General features: G+C 45.2%; 1 protein-coding gene across 1 annotated transcript in view; it reads left to right on the forward strand.

Moving 5' to 3' along the window:
* The window catches only part of TET1 (tet methylcytosine dioxygenase 1), a 68548-nt gene that overhangs the window by 35170 nt on the left and 16091 nt on the right, over positions 1–17287 (forward strand). Inside the window, exons 6-9 of the mRNA XM_036385567.1 lie at positions 4963–5171; positions 7091–7241; positions 9638–9727; positions 10150–10287. Of these exons, the coding sequence (XP_036241460.1) occupies positions 4963–5171; positions 7091–7241; positions 9638–9727; positions 10150–10287 (588 nt within the window). The remainder of the gene's footprint in view (positions 1–4962; positions 5172–7090; positions 7242–9637; positions 9728–10149; positions 10288–17287) is intronic.

The raw sequence follows: 17287 nt of genomic DNA on the forward strand, positions 1-17287 counted from the left end.
AACAAACAGCTGAGAACTACTGGGGAGGAGCAGAGAAGTCATGGATGGTATTTCTGCCTCTGGGGAAAGTGTGTTGTCCCTCAGGCTGGCCAGGTCTGGTCCCCCATGTCCAGAGAGCCCAGCAGGACTGGGACAGGCAGGTGCAGGCTGGGCAGCCTGGCAGGTGGCAAGGGGAGAGGAAAGCAGGGCTCTCCCAAATCCCCAGGGACATGGAGAGCTGCACAGCAGGGTCTTAGCCAGGCTCATCCTGGATCAAAGCTAGAGGGCAAGGAGTGAGCTATGCAGGAGGAAAAGGCAATGGGTTTTTCTTGCACATAATCTGCATTTAAGCTTTCCTGGTAATTTAGTGGGTGGTAAATTGCTGCATGGATTTAAAAATGAGTGCAGAAATGCAGAAAAGGCAAATCCTTAAAAAGCTGGGAGAGAACACATCCCCTGAGCTGTTGGGTGGGTGGCTGGAGGGTGCCTGCCCTCACTGAGAACCATCTGCACATCCCAGTGCCTTTTTTGCTGCTCATCCATGGGCACTGCTGTTAGCCAGGCTCAGGGTCAGGATAAGGCTGGACAATCTGCTGCTCTGACCTCGTTCTTGTACTCTGCAATTTTAGAATCCCTTTCTGTCTCTTGACTATCCTCTTATGCAAAGGTGTGAAAAATCTGAACTTCTCTTGTTTATCCCAGAACTTGTTTCTAAATTGCTGGAACAAATTCTGCTGGATAAGGCACCTCTTCAGTAAATATGCTGTAGTTTTTGGCTCATGCTTTCTGGTAAGAAAAGTGGGTAAGCCTAGACCTTTGTGGCTGTAGAAAAAGATGTAGCTGTGGGGTTTTGCCCTAAGAGCTGTTGATTGTGTTTGTGTCTCAGTTAGCTGTGGCTCACCTTGAAGGCTTGCTCATATTCTCAGATTCTGTTTGAGACTCTCTGGGCTAGCTGATAAATTGAATTACTTGAGTTGCTGCCTTCCTTTGGACACCCACAAGGACACCTGGATAGCTGCAGTGCATGGTGGGGGGGGTGCACAACTACAGCACCAGAGGGATGGACAAACCTGGGGTTAAAAATGCTCAAAATAACTGAGCATCCTGCCCAAATGAGCAACTGCAGGGATGGTACTGATGGCTCTGGGGGTCCAGGTGTGAGTGTTCCAGGGAAGCTCTGTGCAGGGGCTGTGTCCCATGGCAGTGTCTCCTTTTGTCCCAGCCATGGGTGTGTTCACACACAGGTGAGGGAGTGGGTGGCCTTGTCACTTCATGCTCTGTTACTGAGTGCAGAGCAGGGCCAGTGGGGATCAGTTGAGCTTTGTGGAGAAGTTTGGTAGGTTTTGTTCTTTCCTGACATTGTGTGTTGCAGCTGAAGCAGATTATTCATTGTTAATGTGGGAGTCTTGGTGGATGCTTGGCACTGATGACATTGAGTGCTTCCTGAAGTGAGCTCAGGGGTGCTCTGGCCCTGCAAGCTTCCAAGGAGCTGACCATGGCATCACAGAATTCTTTAGGCTGGAAAAGCCCTCTAGGATCACTGAGAGCCATCATTAACCCAGCACTGCCAAGCCCTCACTAAACCACATCCCTAAACACCACATCTGCATGTCTTTAAAATTCCTCTGGGGATGGGGACTCCCCCACTGCCCTGGGCAGCCTGTGCCAAGGCCTGACAGTCCCTTCTGTGAAGAAATTGTTCATAATATCCAATCTAAACCTTCCCTGGGTCAACTTGAGGCTGTTGCTATTGCTTGTTGCATTTCAGTGTTACATAATGCTTCACAAACTTGTTACAAGTCTGTTTTGTTGATTATGTTATTTTTTCAGTGTGAGTCACACAGTCAGTCATGGTTAGCTTGTGTGGAAAAGCAATTGCAGGAGAAAGGTTTTTATTTTCCCATTCTAAAAACCTAGCTTTTAAGTTCCCCCACTTAACAAATGATTACTTTCTCATGCCTTTTAAATTCATTAGGGACCAAAATTAAACAAACTGAAGTATTAAGTTATTTACTTTATCACTGTTGCTAACTACATCACAGAAATCATGAGTAATACCAAAAACCTTTGGACACAAGGTTTGCCAGCTGATTTCTGCATTGTTCCCAGCCTGAGGAAACACTCCAGAGTTCAGTTGTCCTGCTCAAAACTGCTTTTCTGTATATTGAGGGTGGCATGGCTGCAGATTTATTACTATTCCACAAGAGAGACTCAGTTCAGTGCTTCTGTGAGGATGTTGGGGTAGGACATGGAGGGAATCCTCAGTTCCCAAGGAAAGCAGCTTGGCTCCAGCTCTGGCTGCCCTGGCCCTGGCCCTGGGCAGGGTGGGCTCTCTGTGCCTGTGCCAGGTGGGAGCAGTGCCTGATCTCAGGGACACGAGTGCTGCCTGTGGAGCTGGGGGAGCACATGGTGGAACCTGACCCTCAAACTGAAATCCACACCACTCTTAAATCCCTTTGCAGCCTCAAAGGTGAGGGACTCTGAAATGTTTTGGGGTCCAGTAAGAAATACTGGATTCTCTGCTATGTACACAATTGTATTGTTAGGTTGGACGTGACATACACACATGGGATTAGGGTCTAAGAAGAAAAAAGTTTTTATTCTGTGTGTTCTCCAGCTTATATACTCTTCACAAACTGTGATCTTCAGTCATTAACTACATCACAATAACTTATTATGTTCATTGGTGCAAAGCAATTAGCATCAATATAATTGGCAAAAGTTTTACAGAAATTTAATAAGGCACATATGCACATCTACTTATGCAGGTAGCTTACAAACATTTCCATGTATCTTTTCTAATCTGTTTCTAATGCTGATGGCCTTGTCTTCTTCCTTGCTGTAGATACACTCAAAAATCATCAATTATTTCTTCTATTAATTCAGCTTTGCTTGCAGGCCAGCTGTCAAGCCCCTCCATACATAATGAAGCAAATTCCAGCTACATTGAACTCCAGAAAAGTGTGGTCTTGGTTTAAAGGAAACTGTAAATTTTCTTTGTGTTCACTTGTTATTTTTCCTGGACACTCTTTCTAGTTTAAAGGTATAAGAGAACTTAAAAAGGGCAACCTGATGGTGTACAGTACCACACTGTGCTGTTGAAGTTACAGCCTAGAAATTTCTTATATATATTTTTATATATTTATATTTATTTATATATGATAGATTTCTTCCTATAAAAATTCTTTTAATTTTTTTTAAATTTAAAAAAGAAAAGTAAAAGCAATATTTCACACTGAGTAATAAAACGAAGTTTTTCTGGCTTGAAGGAACTGTGCAGCCTCAGCAAGGTAAAACCCACATTGACATGAGTAACCTGCATTGTGAATCAGCCATAACAGATTTCTGCAAACTTCACCCAAATGTGAATGACTTGGATTATTCTTCTTTCTTTATAAAACATACTGAACTGCTGGGGAGTCACAACCAAGACTCCTTTTGAGGAATGGTCTATCAGAGGCATTTACTCATATTCTCATTAATCCTAAGGCTGCTTGTGAGAGTGTATGATTAACTTTAGAAGGGCCATGCTTTATCTCTTGACACAAACTTTAAGCTTGCTTCTTCCTGCTCAGCCTGCACAGATCTCTCTCCTGCTGCCCATTGGTTGCAAACCTTTTCATTTACAGATGAACTACAAGTGTGCTTTGATGAGTCCAAATGACTTAGATATTCAGAGGTGATCAGGCTAAGAGGTCACATATGAATGACAGCTGCACATCTGGCAGCAAAGCAGATTTTACATCAGTCCAATAGAGAATCTGCCTGAATGCTCAGCTATTTGGAGGTATTGAAAGAGCAAGTGAACTGTTGCCTTCTGCTTTTCTGGTCCAGTGCTGTCTGTTAGCTGGTGGAGGGGTGCTGGGTGAGGGCCTGGCTGAGCAGCTGCATGCCTGGAGCAGGTGCATTGCAGCACAGCTGGCACAGGGGGCTGCAGTGCAGGGCTTGGGGGGCACAGAGAGAGCCACACGGGGCCCCAGCCTGTGTGTGACAGGGCTGAGGAGGGTGGAGCCTCTGCTGCCTCGGAGAGGGCCAAGCCTGTGGGCCTGGAAGCTTCACACTGGAGAGTTGACACCTGGAGGCTTTGTGCAGGCTGTGCTGGCTGAAACACATTGGATAAATAAATAAACCTGTTTTCAAAGATTATGTTCTAGTATTACCTAGCTTTAATGTGGTTTTGGTGGTCTTAAATACAGCTCTGTTTCAGATTGTGGCAAAAACTTAAATATGTGGGAATAGGACTATAATTTTTTCCTGTTTTTATTCAGTGATGTACTATACTGTTCCATCCTGGTTAGTCTGGGTGTGAGGAATAAGGCTGTTCTGTGTATCATACAGGTTAGCAAAAGCTTCAGCACTCTTAAGAGCACAGTCTGTTTCATAATATTCTTCTAATTTTTCTTTGCAAGGTGGGAACCATCTTAGATACTGATCTGTAACAGTGGTAGCTGCCCTAGCACATGTCTGTGTGTGCTTTGGCAGTGTGTTTTCACATACCTGCCTTCTGGAGTGTTTGGCACTGTTTTCTGTCGTATTTTTAAGGTAATGTTGGCTTCTCAGGGGATCTGTTGACCTTCTAGGGGTTATTTTCCTTGCAATTCATCTTCTTTATTGTTTGTGTACAACACCTAAAATATTACTCCTGTAAAATGTACTGCTATTTCTACTGCAGGGAAAAAAGCAGCACAAAATCACGTTGTACACCAGAGATGGTCTGTGATGCTGTCCCAGTCCTGCTAGTAATGGACACTCTCTGGGCAGCATTTCTACTTTTTTCTCTTTTACTTTTTTCTCTCTCTTTCTCTCTTTCTCTCTCTTTCTCTCTTTATCTTTTTTTCTCTTTATCTTTTTTTCTCTTTTTCTCTCTCTTTTTCTTTTTCCTTTTCCTTTTTCCTTCTTGCTTTTCCAGGCCTGACTTGTCCCGGAGGAGAGCAGCTCCTGAGGCAGTGCCCATGCTTAGAGTAACCCAAACCATTCTTGCAGGTGATCCGCAGAAGCAGCGACGAGGAGAAGCTGCTGTGCCTGGTGCGTCAGCGCGCGGGGCACCACTGCCAGACGGCCGTGATCGTGATCCTGATCCTGGCCTGGGAGGGCATCCCACACCTGCTGGCAGACACGCTCTACGAGGAGCTGAGGCAGAGCCTGCGCAAGTACGGCTGCCCCACCAGCCGCCGCTGCGCCCTCAACGAAGAGTGAGTGCTGCTGTGCTCCTGAGGGACAGGAGCTCACCAGGGACACCTGCAGCCCCAGAGCGCTGCTGGGAGCTAGGCTGGGACAACTGCAGCCCCAGAGCACTGCTGGGAGCTAGGCTGGGACACCTGCAGCCCCAGAGCACTGCTGGGAGCTAGGCTGGGACACCTGCAGCTCCAGAGCACTGCTGGGAGCTCACCAGGGACACCTGCAGCCCCAGAGCGCTGCTGGGAGCTCACCAGGGACACCTGCAGCCCCAGAGCACTGCTTGGAGCTAGGCTGGGACACCTGCAGCCCCAGAGCACTGCTGGGAGCTAGGCTGGGACACCTGCAGCCCCAGAGCACTGCTGGGAGCTCACCAGGGACACCTGCAGCCCCAGAGCACTGCTGTCACTGCGGGATCACACCTTGGACCTGTCCTTTCCTGGAGAAAGGGCTCTCAGTGGGTGCCATGCCCAAGGCTCTCAGTGGGAGCTGTGGGTGCCATGCCCAAGGCTCTCCTGGGAGCTGTGTGTGCCATGCCCAAGGCTCCCATGGGAGCTGTGTGTGCCATGCCCAAGGCTCTGTTGGGAGCTGTGTGTGCCATGCCCAAGGCTCTGATGGGAGCTGTGTGTGCCATGCCCAAGGCTCTCAGTGGGAGCTGTGGGTGCCATGCTCAAGGCTCTGATGGGCGCTGTGTGTGCCATGCCCAAGGCTCCCATGGGAGCTGTGTGTGCCATGCCCAAGGCTCTCCTGGGCGCTGTGTGTGCCATGCCCAAGGCTCTCAGTGGGAGCTGTGGGTGCCATGCTCAAGGCTCTGATGGGCGCTGTGTGTGCCATGCCCAAGGCTCCCATGGGAGCTGTGTGTGCCATGCCCAAGGCTCTCCTGGGCGCTGTGTGTGCCATGGCCAAGGCTCCCATGGGAGCTGTGTGTGCCATGCCCAAGGCTCTCCTGGGAGCTGTGTGTGCCATGCCCAAGGCTCTCCTAGGAGCTGTGTGTGCCATGCCCAAGGCTCCCATGGGAGCTGTGTGTGCCATGCCCAAGGCTCTGATGGGAGCTGTGTGTGCCATGCCCAAGGCTCCCATGGGAGCTGTGTGTGCCATGCCCAAGGCTCTCAGTGGGTACCATGCCCAAGGCTCTGTTGGGAGCTGTGTGTGCCATGCCCAAGGCTCTGATGGGAGCTGTGTGTGCCATGCCCAAGGCTCTGATGGGAGCTGTGTGTGCCATGCCCAAGGCAAGCAGTGGCCATGAGCTGCTCCTGGCTCTGCCCAAACACCAGCAGTGTGCCCTGTGCTCACAGCAGTGCTAACAGAGCTGCCAAGAAGGGGGGTTGTGACTTTGTAAAGTAGATGTGAGATTGAACACTCAAACTAGGATCTTCCTCTGTGCCTCTGAGAGGAATTTAAATTGATTAGAGAATATCTTGCAACTGCAGTGCTGTCTGTGTGCTGATTGCTGTGTAGCCCACATTTAACAGACTCTGAGAGCTGTATGGGAACCTGAATCTAATGGTTGTGTTCTTAAAGGGTCTACTCAGAAAGTCAAAATCAATTTGGAGTTAATGATTTTGCTGCACATAACACAAGAGCTATTGGATTTAGGGTAATGTTAAGTAGCAGGGCTATTTTCTTGGTTGAAGTTGTTATCCACCTGGAGAAGTCAAAATGAATGTATGGATGTTACTATATAGCTGTAATTGTTTATATTTCTGTCCCAAATTTGGTCTTGGGGAAGTTGAGACTGTCTTCATGGAGAAAAGTCAGCCCTCTACACAGGAGTATTTTCTTAATGAAAATACTTGGTTAAGCCATGAATTTCACAAATTCCTTTGTTATGCTCTGTATTATTAAAGAAATAGCAAAATAGCACTGACCTAAAAAAAGCCCAGAGCCAAGAGCTGTGTTGCCAGCTGACCTGCTCTGTCTTTATTTCCTTTTCTAGTCGTTCTTGTGCGTGTCAAGGACTTGACCCAGAAACTTGTGGAGCATCATTCTCATTTGGCTGTTCATGGAGTATGTATTTCAATGGCTGTAAGTTTGCCAGGAGCAAAAACCCCAGGAAATTTAGGCTTCTCACTGATGACCCTAAACAAGTAAGATATGTTTTTTCTCAAATGCCTTTTCTGATGATTTTCAGAACTTCTCCACCCCTTCTCTCTCCCAGTATGTGTAACTGACCGACAAAGTTTTTGTGTCTGTAGTATTTAGAATAAAGGACACTGAGATTTCATTCAGTGGAATAATTACTATGTATTTATCTACCATAAAATTATTCTTAATGCTTTTGTGCATGCCTGTTTAGCTCACTGTGTAACTCTGTGTGAAATTTTAATTCTTTGTAAGTAAAGGCCTTTTTCTAAGGGCCAAGCTTGCAGCTCAGGGTTTCAGGCCTTTTGCCTTGGCACAGAAAATGTTGTGCCTTGGGGTTGCTCTGCTTTCCCACTGTTGTAGGACCAGCTGACAGCCTGGGCTCCCCTCTGTCACCAAGAATAAACTGGTTTTTTTTTCTGTGGACAGTGTGGTTTTTAAAAATAGTTTTGAAGGAATGAATACACTAAAATGAAGTGCAGTGAAATGATACCATAATTGCTGCTTCTGAGTCTTAGTGATGCCATAAAGGTGAGGCAGCACAGAAAACAGTGATGGATTATGTGAACAAACCTCTAAAAAATCCAGCCACATTAGTTACTTTACATTGAAAATATTTTCCTGGAGAAGGAATAAAGGTGGTGTAAGCTGGGAACTACTGCCTGGTGAACAGAGACTTCTCAGGGTGGCTCCAGAGTGCCTTTTGTTGTGACTGTAGGTGTTGTAACCCCAGTGCCCTATGGATCTCCCAGGTAAAAGTGCCACATCTTTGCTACCACAGCTGGCACGTTTGGGGCACTGTTGGGCACTCAGTGCCAGGCTCTCTGTTGGGCTCACACTGCAGAAATCTTCCTGTGTACACACAGTGTGAGACATCCCTTCTTCTTGATAGATGTCACTTGATTCACTGCAGGAAATATTGCCCCAGCTCCTGATTGTTGTCCTAGAAGGGTTTCTGAAATGGTTCTCATGCACATGAGTGCAAGCCCTCAGGCTCCCCTGAGCTGTGTGGGTACTCACAAACCTCATGAGGGCTGAGCTGGGGCTCTGCCTCAGCACAACACTCTGCCCTTCTGCCCTCCTCACTGAGCACCTTCCCGAGGCTCTGCAGCAAACCCAGCTCTGCTTGTCTCAAGAGGGAATTTGTTTTATGAACTTCCACTTAATAGGAAAATGTATTTATTGGGCATCCTTGCATTTTAAGGATCCTGTTCCTTCCCTGTCCTTTGCTGCTGCCTGTGTGTTTAGGTTCTCCCCTGTATAATGCTGTGCATGGAGCATTCTGTGCATGCATTTTCCCTGTAGGTTTCTGCTGAATGACAGGAGGTTAAGGGTGTAATATATTGAGGAAAGAATGGTTCCTAGGGTAGATATCCTCCTGGTAGGATGGATAATTAAGGATACATTACCTTCACTGTGGTTCAGAAAACCTTGTGGGAGCCATTTACAGCTGATAAAGCTGGGTTTAGTACAACTTAAAAATACAGCATCATCTTGTAATGTAACATCCCATTGAAAAAAGCAAAGTCTCCTGGTGTTTATGTTGGTGTTTACAGTGTGTGGTGATAAGTGGGTTTTTTAAAATAACAAATAACAGCTTGCTTCATTTTGCCACTATGCACTGTGAGAAACTGAAGCTGCAGTTGTCTCTCAAAGCTTGGTCCTGGGAGGAAAAGAAATAAGGGAGTCTGTCACTGCCCTCTGCTTTCCCAGTTGGTGATTTTCCTGGAAAAGCAAAAACTTAGGATAAGAATATAGGGGTTGTTTCTACAAATAAGAGCTTAAATATGACACTGCTGTAGAAGCCCACCTAGCTAATTCTGTGTTTATATGGATTAGCCATATAAAGGGAATATTATTTCTGAATCTAGTAGTTATTTCCATTAAATCCTGATTTTTGCCCCTCCAAAGACCAAAATAGTTATCAGAAAATGAGAAAAGTACCCGAGAGAAGACCTAAGAGCTGAAAATAAATGCTATTAGCAGTTTCTCACATGGTGTGTCATCATAGACTAAGGCCCCATTTGCAAAACACCAACAGAACACCTGGGCTTCCATCCCCACTCAGCTTGGGGTGTGGTTTTTCTCCTGTGGATGTTACTTCTGTGTTCTTGTGTGCAGCATACCTCACTCCTTGACTGCATAAGGAAAAGGATGCAGAAATCAGTTCCTGTGTGCTGGGTTGCTTTGACCTAGCAGGTATCCTCTATTGTTATTTGGCTGATTTCTGTTTAACAGCTTTGATGGTTTAGTTTAGGCATTTATGGTTGGTGACAAAGGGCAGCAGAACAGAAGTCAGTTTAATAAAATATGAGGTAGAAGCTGACCTGTTGGGCATGTCTAAACTGGCAGAGATTCTTTTAAAGCAAACTGCAGCACCAAATGTTGCCTTTCCCTGCAGGAGGAACTTCTTGAAAACAATTTGCAAACGTTGGCTACTGATGTGGCTCCGGTTTATAAGAAGCTTGCTCCAGAAGCTTTCCAGAACCAGGTGGGTGTGTGAGATCCAGCTCTGATGAACAGTTTCAACGGGAGCAGCAGCCCCAGAGGGTGTTCCTGTGGCTGTGCATTTGGAATCCTGGTGCATTTGGCAGGTTTCCACACACTGCCCCTCTTTACTTGAGCTGCTTAAACTACTCATGGTGCTTAAGTAGCACCATATTTTTATCTGTGAGAAATGCTTAGAGATAATTCTGTAAATAAAATGTTGTTACTGTCCAAGACATTTGATTGTGGGTTCATTATTATCTCGTTGGCATCCAGGCACAGATGTTGCATGTGTCATAGGAAAACATGAATCCCTGAGTCTGCCTGGCTGCCCTGATTGTGTCCCAGAGCTGTGGGTGCCTGGTGGGGTTGCACACCCAACACTCTCAGTTCTCAGTGTCTGCAGTTTGTTCTCTCTCCCTCCAGGTGGAAAACGAGCACATGGGCCCCGACTGCCGGCTGGGCTGCAAGGACGGCCGGCCCTTCTCGGGTGTCACCGCCTGCATCGACTTCTGTGCCCACGCCCACAAGGACACACACAACATGCACAACGGCAGCACTGTGGTACGTACCTGCAGCCCTCACTGGGGGCACTGCAGCCTCCAGAGTGCTGCTGCTCTGGGCTCATTTCATTGAAGCTGTTTCAGAATTAACTGCAAGTTGCCATTTATCGATGCCCATCTTATTTCCATGTATTTGTTACTGTCTACAGAGGACATGAGTTCATTTTATTGCATAACAAATCAAAAGAGGGATGAGAGTAACAGATCAAAAGAGGGATGAGAGTGATCTCTCCTACAAAATACCTTCATTCTATAAAGACTCAATTGTTACTGTCTACAGAGGACATGGGTTCATTTTATTGCATAACAGATCAAAAGGGGGATGGGAGTGATCCTTCCTACAAAATGCCTTCATTCTGTAAAGACTCCTGGTCCTTTGGGGAGGCCTGGCCAGAGGGCAGATCAGTTTTTCCTGGGAAAGGGTTGATGTTCAAGGCAAATGATTGTCTGACCAAGGAGCTGTACAGACCTCTGTGGAGGAAGAGCTAATTCAAACTGATTAATTAGTAACTTACCTCCCCCAGGCTCACCCAATTCACCCTTTCTTGCACTGGGCACTTACCAGGTTCCCTGTTAGTGTGGTTACAGGTCAGGAAGCAGACAGTATGGATTGGGGTGGAGCCAGTGACCATTACAGTCTTTAAATCTCAGTATGAAAGAAAAACCCCCAGATTGGTGTGGCTGTATTATATACCTTAATGGATTACCAGGGAGAAAATTGGTTGGGAATTAATTAAGTGATCTTTGAGAAATTAAGACCATAGTGTTGAAGAAAGACAAGGTCAAAGCAGAAAAGATAAAACTGGCAGTACTCTTTGAGCAGTTGGAGCATCACAGTGCTCTGAATAGTGAGGGTGACTTCTCGTACAGCAGTGCAGGTAACAAGAGTAACTTTTCTATCAAAGGATGTATATCTGGAAAAAATCTATCTAAAATCTCTGCTTACTCTAGAATTTTTTTTTTTGGAAATACAAACTGAATTATTGTGTTGCTGTGATTCATTAAAGGGTTGCATTTACACCTATAGTTAACACTGTCCATTTCTATGTGACAAAAATGAAATGAGTGGTACAGTTGTTTTAATGTTAATTTTGTGCTTGTAAGGAGAGCAAATGTCCATTCCTTTAAAGTATGGAAGCAGCTCTGGGAATCCACCAGGAATGCCAGTCCTCAATAGACTGTTATTTTTGCTTAGTGTTGGAAGTATGCATTGCAAAATCACTTCTGAAACATAGGAATTTGATGCCCTTAAAGATTCTAAACTTGAAAATGAGATCTCCTTGTCAGACAAGCTACATTATATGCTTTTTGATGAAATTTAGTTTAGGTGTTCTGTAATTAATAATTTAAGTGCTCCATTACCTCTTAAATGAGAGACGAAATGGCAGCTGAGTCTGCTACTCATTTTGCCATACTGGATCCCAAAAAAGTCCTAAGTTCTGGCCAGAAGCAGCTGGAGGGACAATTAAACCTTTTTTGTGGAATGTCTTGGGGAATAGTTCTACCACTGCATTTATCTGTAAGGACCTGCTGTCATTTCAGCTGCACATGGTCCTTGCTGGTGTTGATGCTTCATGGATTGTGTGTGGTGTGTTTGCAAGTGGTTCCACATCCCAGCAGCATGGAACAACTTGTGCAAGGTCACTGTATGCTCATCACTGTCACCTTCTACCAAGTTCTGCCAAATTTTGTCAGTTTTTCAGAACATGACCAACTGATCGTAACTGGTGAAAACTCTGCCTTGCAATCTGGTTTGCATGGGTAGCTCACTCACAAATAAATACTGCATACTGTGTTCTCTTTATTTAGATAGGATTTCTCTTTATTTTAGTATCCTTGCAGCAAGGGGCTATTTGTAAATAGAAACCAGCTGTAAGTATCAACACTTGAGTTTACTGCCTTGAACTGGGACATTATGAAGGTGAATTGGAGTTGGGAGTTACCTCTTGGTCTCTGTGCAGCCTCCCCAGTGAGGAGCTGTGGCAGTGTCTGCTGTTCCTGTCTCTGCACAGTTACACTCACATGAATTGGAAGCCTAAAGCAAAAAACGTTGGGTTTTGCAAACAGGGTGGCAGAACAGGCTGGCCCTGCTTCAGTCCAGATTTTCATGACAATCAAAATTAGGGTTGTTAGTTTTGGTTTATAACCAAGTCTGGTAATACCATAGGAAATGTGGTGGTAAGGACACAAAGAGAAATTAGTGCATACCAGCACCTCCTGCATTCCTCTCTGCTTCCAGAAGGTGCTCTGTGACTGCCTACAAAGCTTAAAATACGTGATGGTTTCTTATAAATGACTGATTATGATTGAGGAGATATTTGCATAACTGTTGGTATTTTGTCTGTAAAATGTACTGAGTGCAGGTACAATTCTGGGGTGACACTTCTCCCAGAGATTGCTTTCTCCTCATGTGGCAATGAACAGAATGAGAACAATTTGCACTGCACTGGAAACCTGCAGCATCACGACTTTACTATTTTTCACTTTTTTTTTAACTGCTTGTCACACCTTACATTTTGAAGTCCCTGCAGGGTGTTCTTGTCATCTTGGCCATTGTTAGTGTTGTTAAGATTTCTTCCCTTTCCCCTTTCAGGAACACAGAATCTTTATTTATAAAACCTAAGGTTCTTCTAGGCTAAAAAGGTTAAAGTAAATGCCTTGTAAGTTGATAATTGCAAATGCTGCTGGCTCTGTTATTGTGACACCTTTTAGTTTTCTCCCTTTATCATTGGTAAATCACTTTTACTGCAAGTACCACAGGAATTCTGCATGGGCCACCCAAAGAAAAAGAAAACCAGAGCCTATTCAAATTGTTTAAACCAGGCACAGACTTGTTTAAACCAAGTTCAGCAAAGGACTTAAATGAGGTTAATAATAAGGAATAAGTTTGCTGTACACTTAAAAGAATCTATTTTAAAACATTCTTGCATTTTTTCCCAGTATGTGTGTTTGATCAGCTGCACTATTTGTATGTGACTCTGAAAATTAATCATCCTGTAAAGTATGTGTTAGCAGTGGGAGTGTCTTGTATCTCCAGAGATACAAGAGAGAATAGTAGACCTTAACTTACACAAACTGGGGAGTGCCATTACATGGTAATTACCACTGAAGATTTGAGTTGCTAGACATTGTTCCTGGCTGGCAGAGTCAAGCTCTGAATTGACACTGTTTCTGGTAGAAAGCTAAAAACAATCACTCCCTGCTTGCTCTGGAGTAGAATGACAGTTCTACAGAGATGTAAACTAATGTGTTTGTCTGAAAGAAGCAAAAATAATTTCTGCCTACAAATTGAGTTTTTAAAGAACTTTTAGGCAATAAATATACCATTCATTTTTACTTAGACTCTTTTGTCATCTCTTAACATTCTCCTAAGGGCCACTGATGTATGTTACAGCTGCAGTGTAGGGTGCATGCTCCTTATGGATATGAAGCTAAATGAGCAACACAGATAAAAGCTTTGTAGTTATTGATGGAGCCTGTGAAATGTAAGTACTTCTGTTTCTTTATCAGATTAGCTGTGAAGGGTCATGTTCTTCATGGCTGTGGGAGTCCATTTAAGGCACTGGCAGTGTTCTTTCTGGGCTTTAAAAGTGACTGGGACACAAAGGTTGTTGCTGGTTCTGCAGCTTGTGTGTGGGTGTTGCTCATCCTTGGGCAGGGGCCCCTTGGTGCTGGGGTGAGGAAGGACAGAGCCCAGCTGCACTTCTGCAGCAGACATGGGGAAGAAGGGGAGGAAGATAAATCTCTGCTTTGAGGGCACCTACAATATGTAATTCATTCCTGGCAGTAGAGCTAAGTCCTGACAATCACCAGTCTGTCAACAAACTCTTTGGGGTTCAGATAAAACCCCCAAACCCTCTCTTTTTGCCAAACCTTGCTGTATTTTGTCAGGCACAGCCCATCACACCACTGGCACAGGGCTCCAGGCCTTTGCAGTGCCTGACAGGGTGGCTGTGCATGGTTACACCACTTTCTGCACCCCCTGCTCACTTTGGGAGCTGCAGCAGCTCCAGGTGCTTCAGTTGGTGCTTCAGCTTATCACAGACAGGAGGAAAGATGAGTCCCTGGGCCTGTAAAGGAGGAATTTCTGTTAGGTTTTTCTGCTGTGCAGATGGAGAGACATGAGAGGTTCACTCTGCTGACCTGTGAGCTCCAGGGAGCAGTTCTGGGCTGTACCTGTGTCACCTGTCTGGTGGCACAGCCTGGGGGCATCAAGTGGGCAAAAGGAAGAGATGTTTGGGGTTCCCTTCTCTGGTTTTGACCTACATACACTTGTTCAGGGTAGAGCAGGCCAAGAGAACAATGTGGTTTGTCCTGGCTGCAAAGGAAAAGCAAAGATGATGTTTTATCCATCATGGTGGGCAGGGCTGCAGCAGTCCCTGAGCCCCCAGGGGCACCCAGTGAGTCTCCAGCTGCTCTGGGAGGGGTGTGCAGGAAACCTGATCCCATCTCCCAGGTTTGGAAAGGCTGTTTGACTGCTCTGCTGAAACCTGAATGGGAAACATCTTGTTATTACAACACAGTGGAAAAGGCTCCATCATTCCTGCATGTGAGGTTCAAGAGGACACAGGCACATCAAAGAGAGCCAGGATAACACATTGGAAGCTGTGTGGATACAGATGGATGTCTGGGGGGATTGCACTGAGTTCCTGGTGCATTTTCAGTTTAAATGAAGGGAATAGTAATCAAGTTTCATAAACATGCAACTTTTACCATGACATCACTAAACCCAGAATAGGTAATGAGTTTGATCACCAAGCACATTGGAAACCTAAACAAACCTTTTGGCCAACACTTCTTTGGCCTTTGAGCATCCTGGATGATTTAGCTGCCTGTTGTGGAAAAAGCAAAGTAGCAGGATATGCAGCTTCATGCTGTAAATGGCCTTTAACAGACTTGATGGCTTTCTCATGTTTGTGTTTCATTTTGCTCAGTTTGCAGCAGTGTCAGCACCAATGGAAAATTCTGCTTTTCACTTCTCAGCAATGGCTCCTAAGTTCTTAACGGAATATTTTGCACAGATTTGAATATTGGAGTATTTTTTTTAAGCAGATATTTCTCATTTGATGATTTACCACCTTTAGCTGTAAGTTTTTAGCTAATCTGTACTGCCTTAATTTATGGCTGGTTTTCTGATATCATTATTTTCAGTTATCTGTTTGCTCTAGCACCTTCACTTTTAAGTTAAAATATATTAAAGGGGCACTAACTGTGAAAGTGTATATGTATTAAAATTGGTGTTATGGTATTTAGGTTGTAGATGTTCTGGTCTTCAGATCTGGATACAATTTTGGTTATACATTAATTTCCTAATGTGTCTTTGAAGTCAGTATTTAATATCCAGGGTGTGCTGGAGTTGACAGTACTTTCACCATATTTTTGTCTATATAGTACAGCACTCATCTTGTTCAGTTCCTCAGAACAGTTTTTCATCTTTCTTGTTCCACAGGGTGTTCACTTTTGCATGGAAATTTATAATTGTAAATTGGATGAGGGTCTCAATTTTCAAATTAATAAATATTGGGGATTGAATCTTCAAGACTTCTTTCAGACTAGTGCCTGGATCAGACACAGGCTGGACATGGTATTCTAAAAGACCACTGCCCATTTTCTGATGAAAACAAGAGGGAGCCAGGCCCCTCCATGCTGACTTTATTACAGCTTTTGTTTAATTTAGAATGGGAAATCTCAGAATGTTAAAAGTCTCTTTTCCCAGCCTGGTGCTTGAAGAAGGAGTCAGAGCTCTTCAGTTCTCAGTCTCAAGGTTGTTCATTGTTTCTTATCTATAAAAAATTTTCTCCTGCCCTGCCAAGGTCCATCCAGCAGGACAGTTCCAGGCACTCTGCCTGCCCCCAGGGCAGGGTTATGTCTTTATACTAAAAACTACATGTACATTATTTACAATAACTTTCCAATACCCATCACCTGTGTTAGACACTGAGCTTCTACTCTAAACCAATCTGAGTGCCACCATCACAGCAGAAGATGGAGGCCAAGAAGAAGAAGGAGAAAGGCTGGACATGCCCAGTTCCCTCCATCTTGCCTCCTGAACCCCCATACCAAAAACCCCAAAATCTACTTTTCCACCCTGTGATAAATTCACTATTATTCTACCTAAACTGTTGTGGCTTGCAGATCTTCATCTAAGGTTGGTAATTTGCTCCATGGGTCATAATCAAACCCACACAGGTGTTTTGGGCTCTGTGCCAGGGTTTCTGAGCCCCCTGGCAGGGGTCTGGGCTGTCCTGGACAGCCAGAGGGATGCCCTGGGTTCCCACAGGGAGAGTGCACTGGCTTTCCAAAAACATCACTCCTATATAATCATGCTCTCTGTATGTCCAACCCTCTCACCCTTCCTGAATAAAGTGGCATCTGCTGTGACACCAGTTTCAGCCAGGTGTCTCTGAACTGGGCAGGAACAGAATTGTCTTTGGGGATGTGGAGGCTGTGAGCTGTGCAGTGTCCCTGTTGAGTGAGCTGGGGGGCTGCATGCAGGGAGGAGGTGCCCAAGCAGGGTGGGAGCAGGAGCCCTGCTGGGCCTGGGCTGTGGGAATGTGGCTGGCAGAGCCCACAGGCAGCAAGCTTCCAGTCCCTGCTCACTGAACAACTTCTGTTTTTTTCTAAACCTGCCTCCTCGTGCACAGGCTGCCCAGAGGAGGTGAGTACCTCAGTGAGTGCTACAAAGCAGCTGCTAACTGCCCTGGAGCCCCTCTGCATCCTTCCAACTGCCTCCTGAAAAGCTCTTCCTCCTCTCTGCCCCTCAGATTTCCTTCTCTTGCTGCTCTGCAACTGCCAAGCTTTGCATAGAGCTATTGATAAAGCCCAAGCCACCATGTTTTTGGTCCAGGATTTTTTAGTTTGTGTTTCTGTACTTTTATTTTTCTAGAAATAATTGTGTGATGCCTTTATGCAAAAGCTGTGCTATGAAATAAAAAATGTTTGGGTTTTTTTCATCCCCTAAATAATAACATTCTTCTCCCCTGGAATGTTAGGAATGGTGA

Source organism: Molothrus ater, chromosome 8 (genome assembly GCF_012460135.2).
Source record: "Molothrus ater isolate BHLD 08-10-18 breed brown headed cowbird chromosome 8, BPBGC_Mater_1.1, whole genome shotgun sequence".
Classification (NCBI taxonomy): domain Eukaryota; kingdom Metazoa; phylum Chordata; class Aves; order Passeriformes; family Icteridae; genus Molothrus; species Molothrus ater.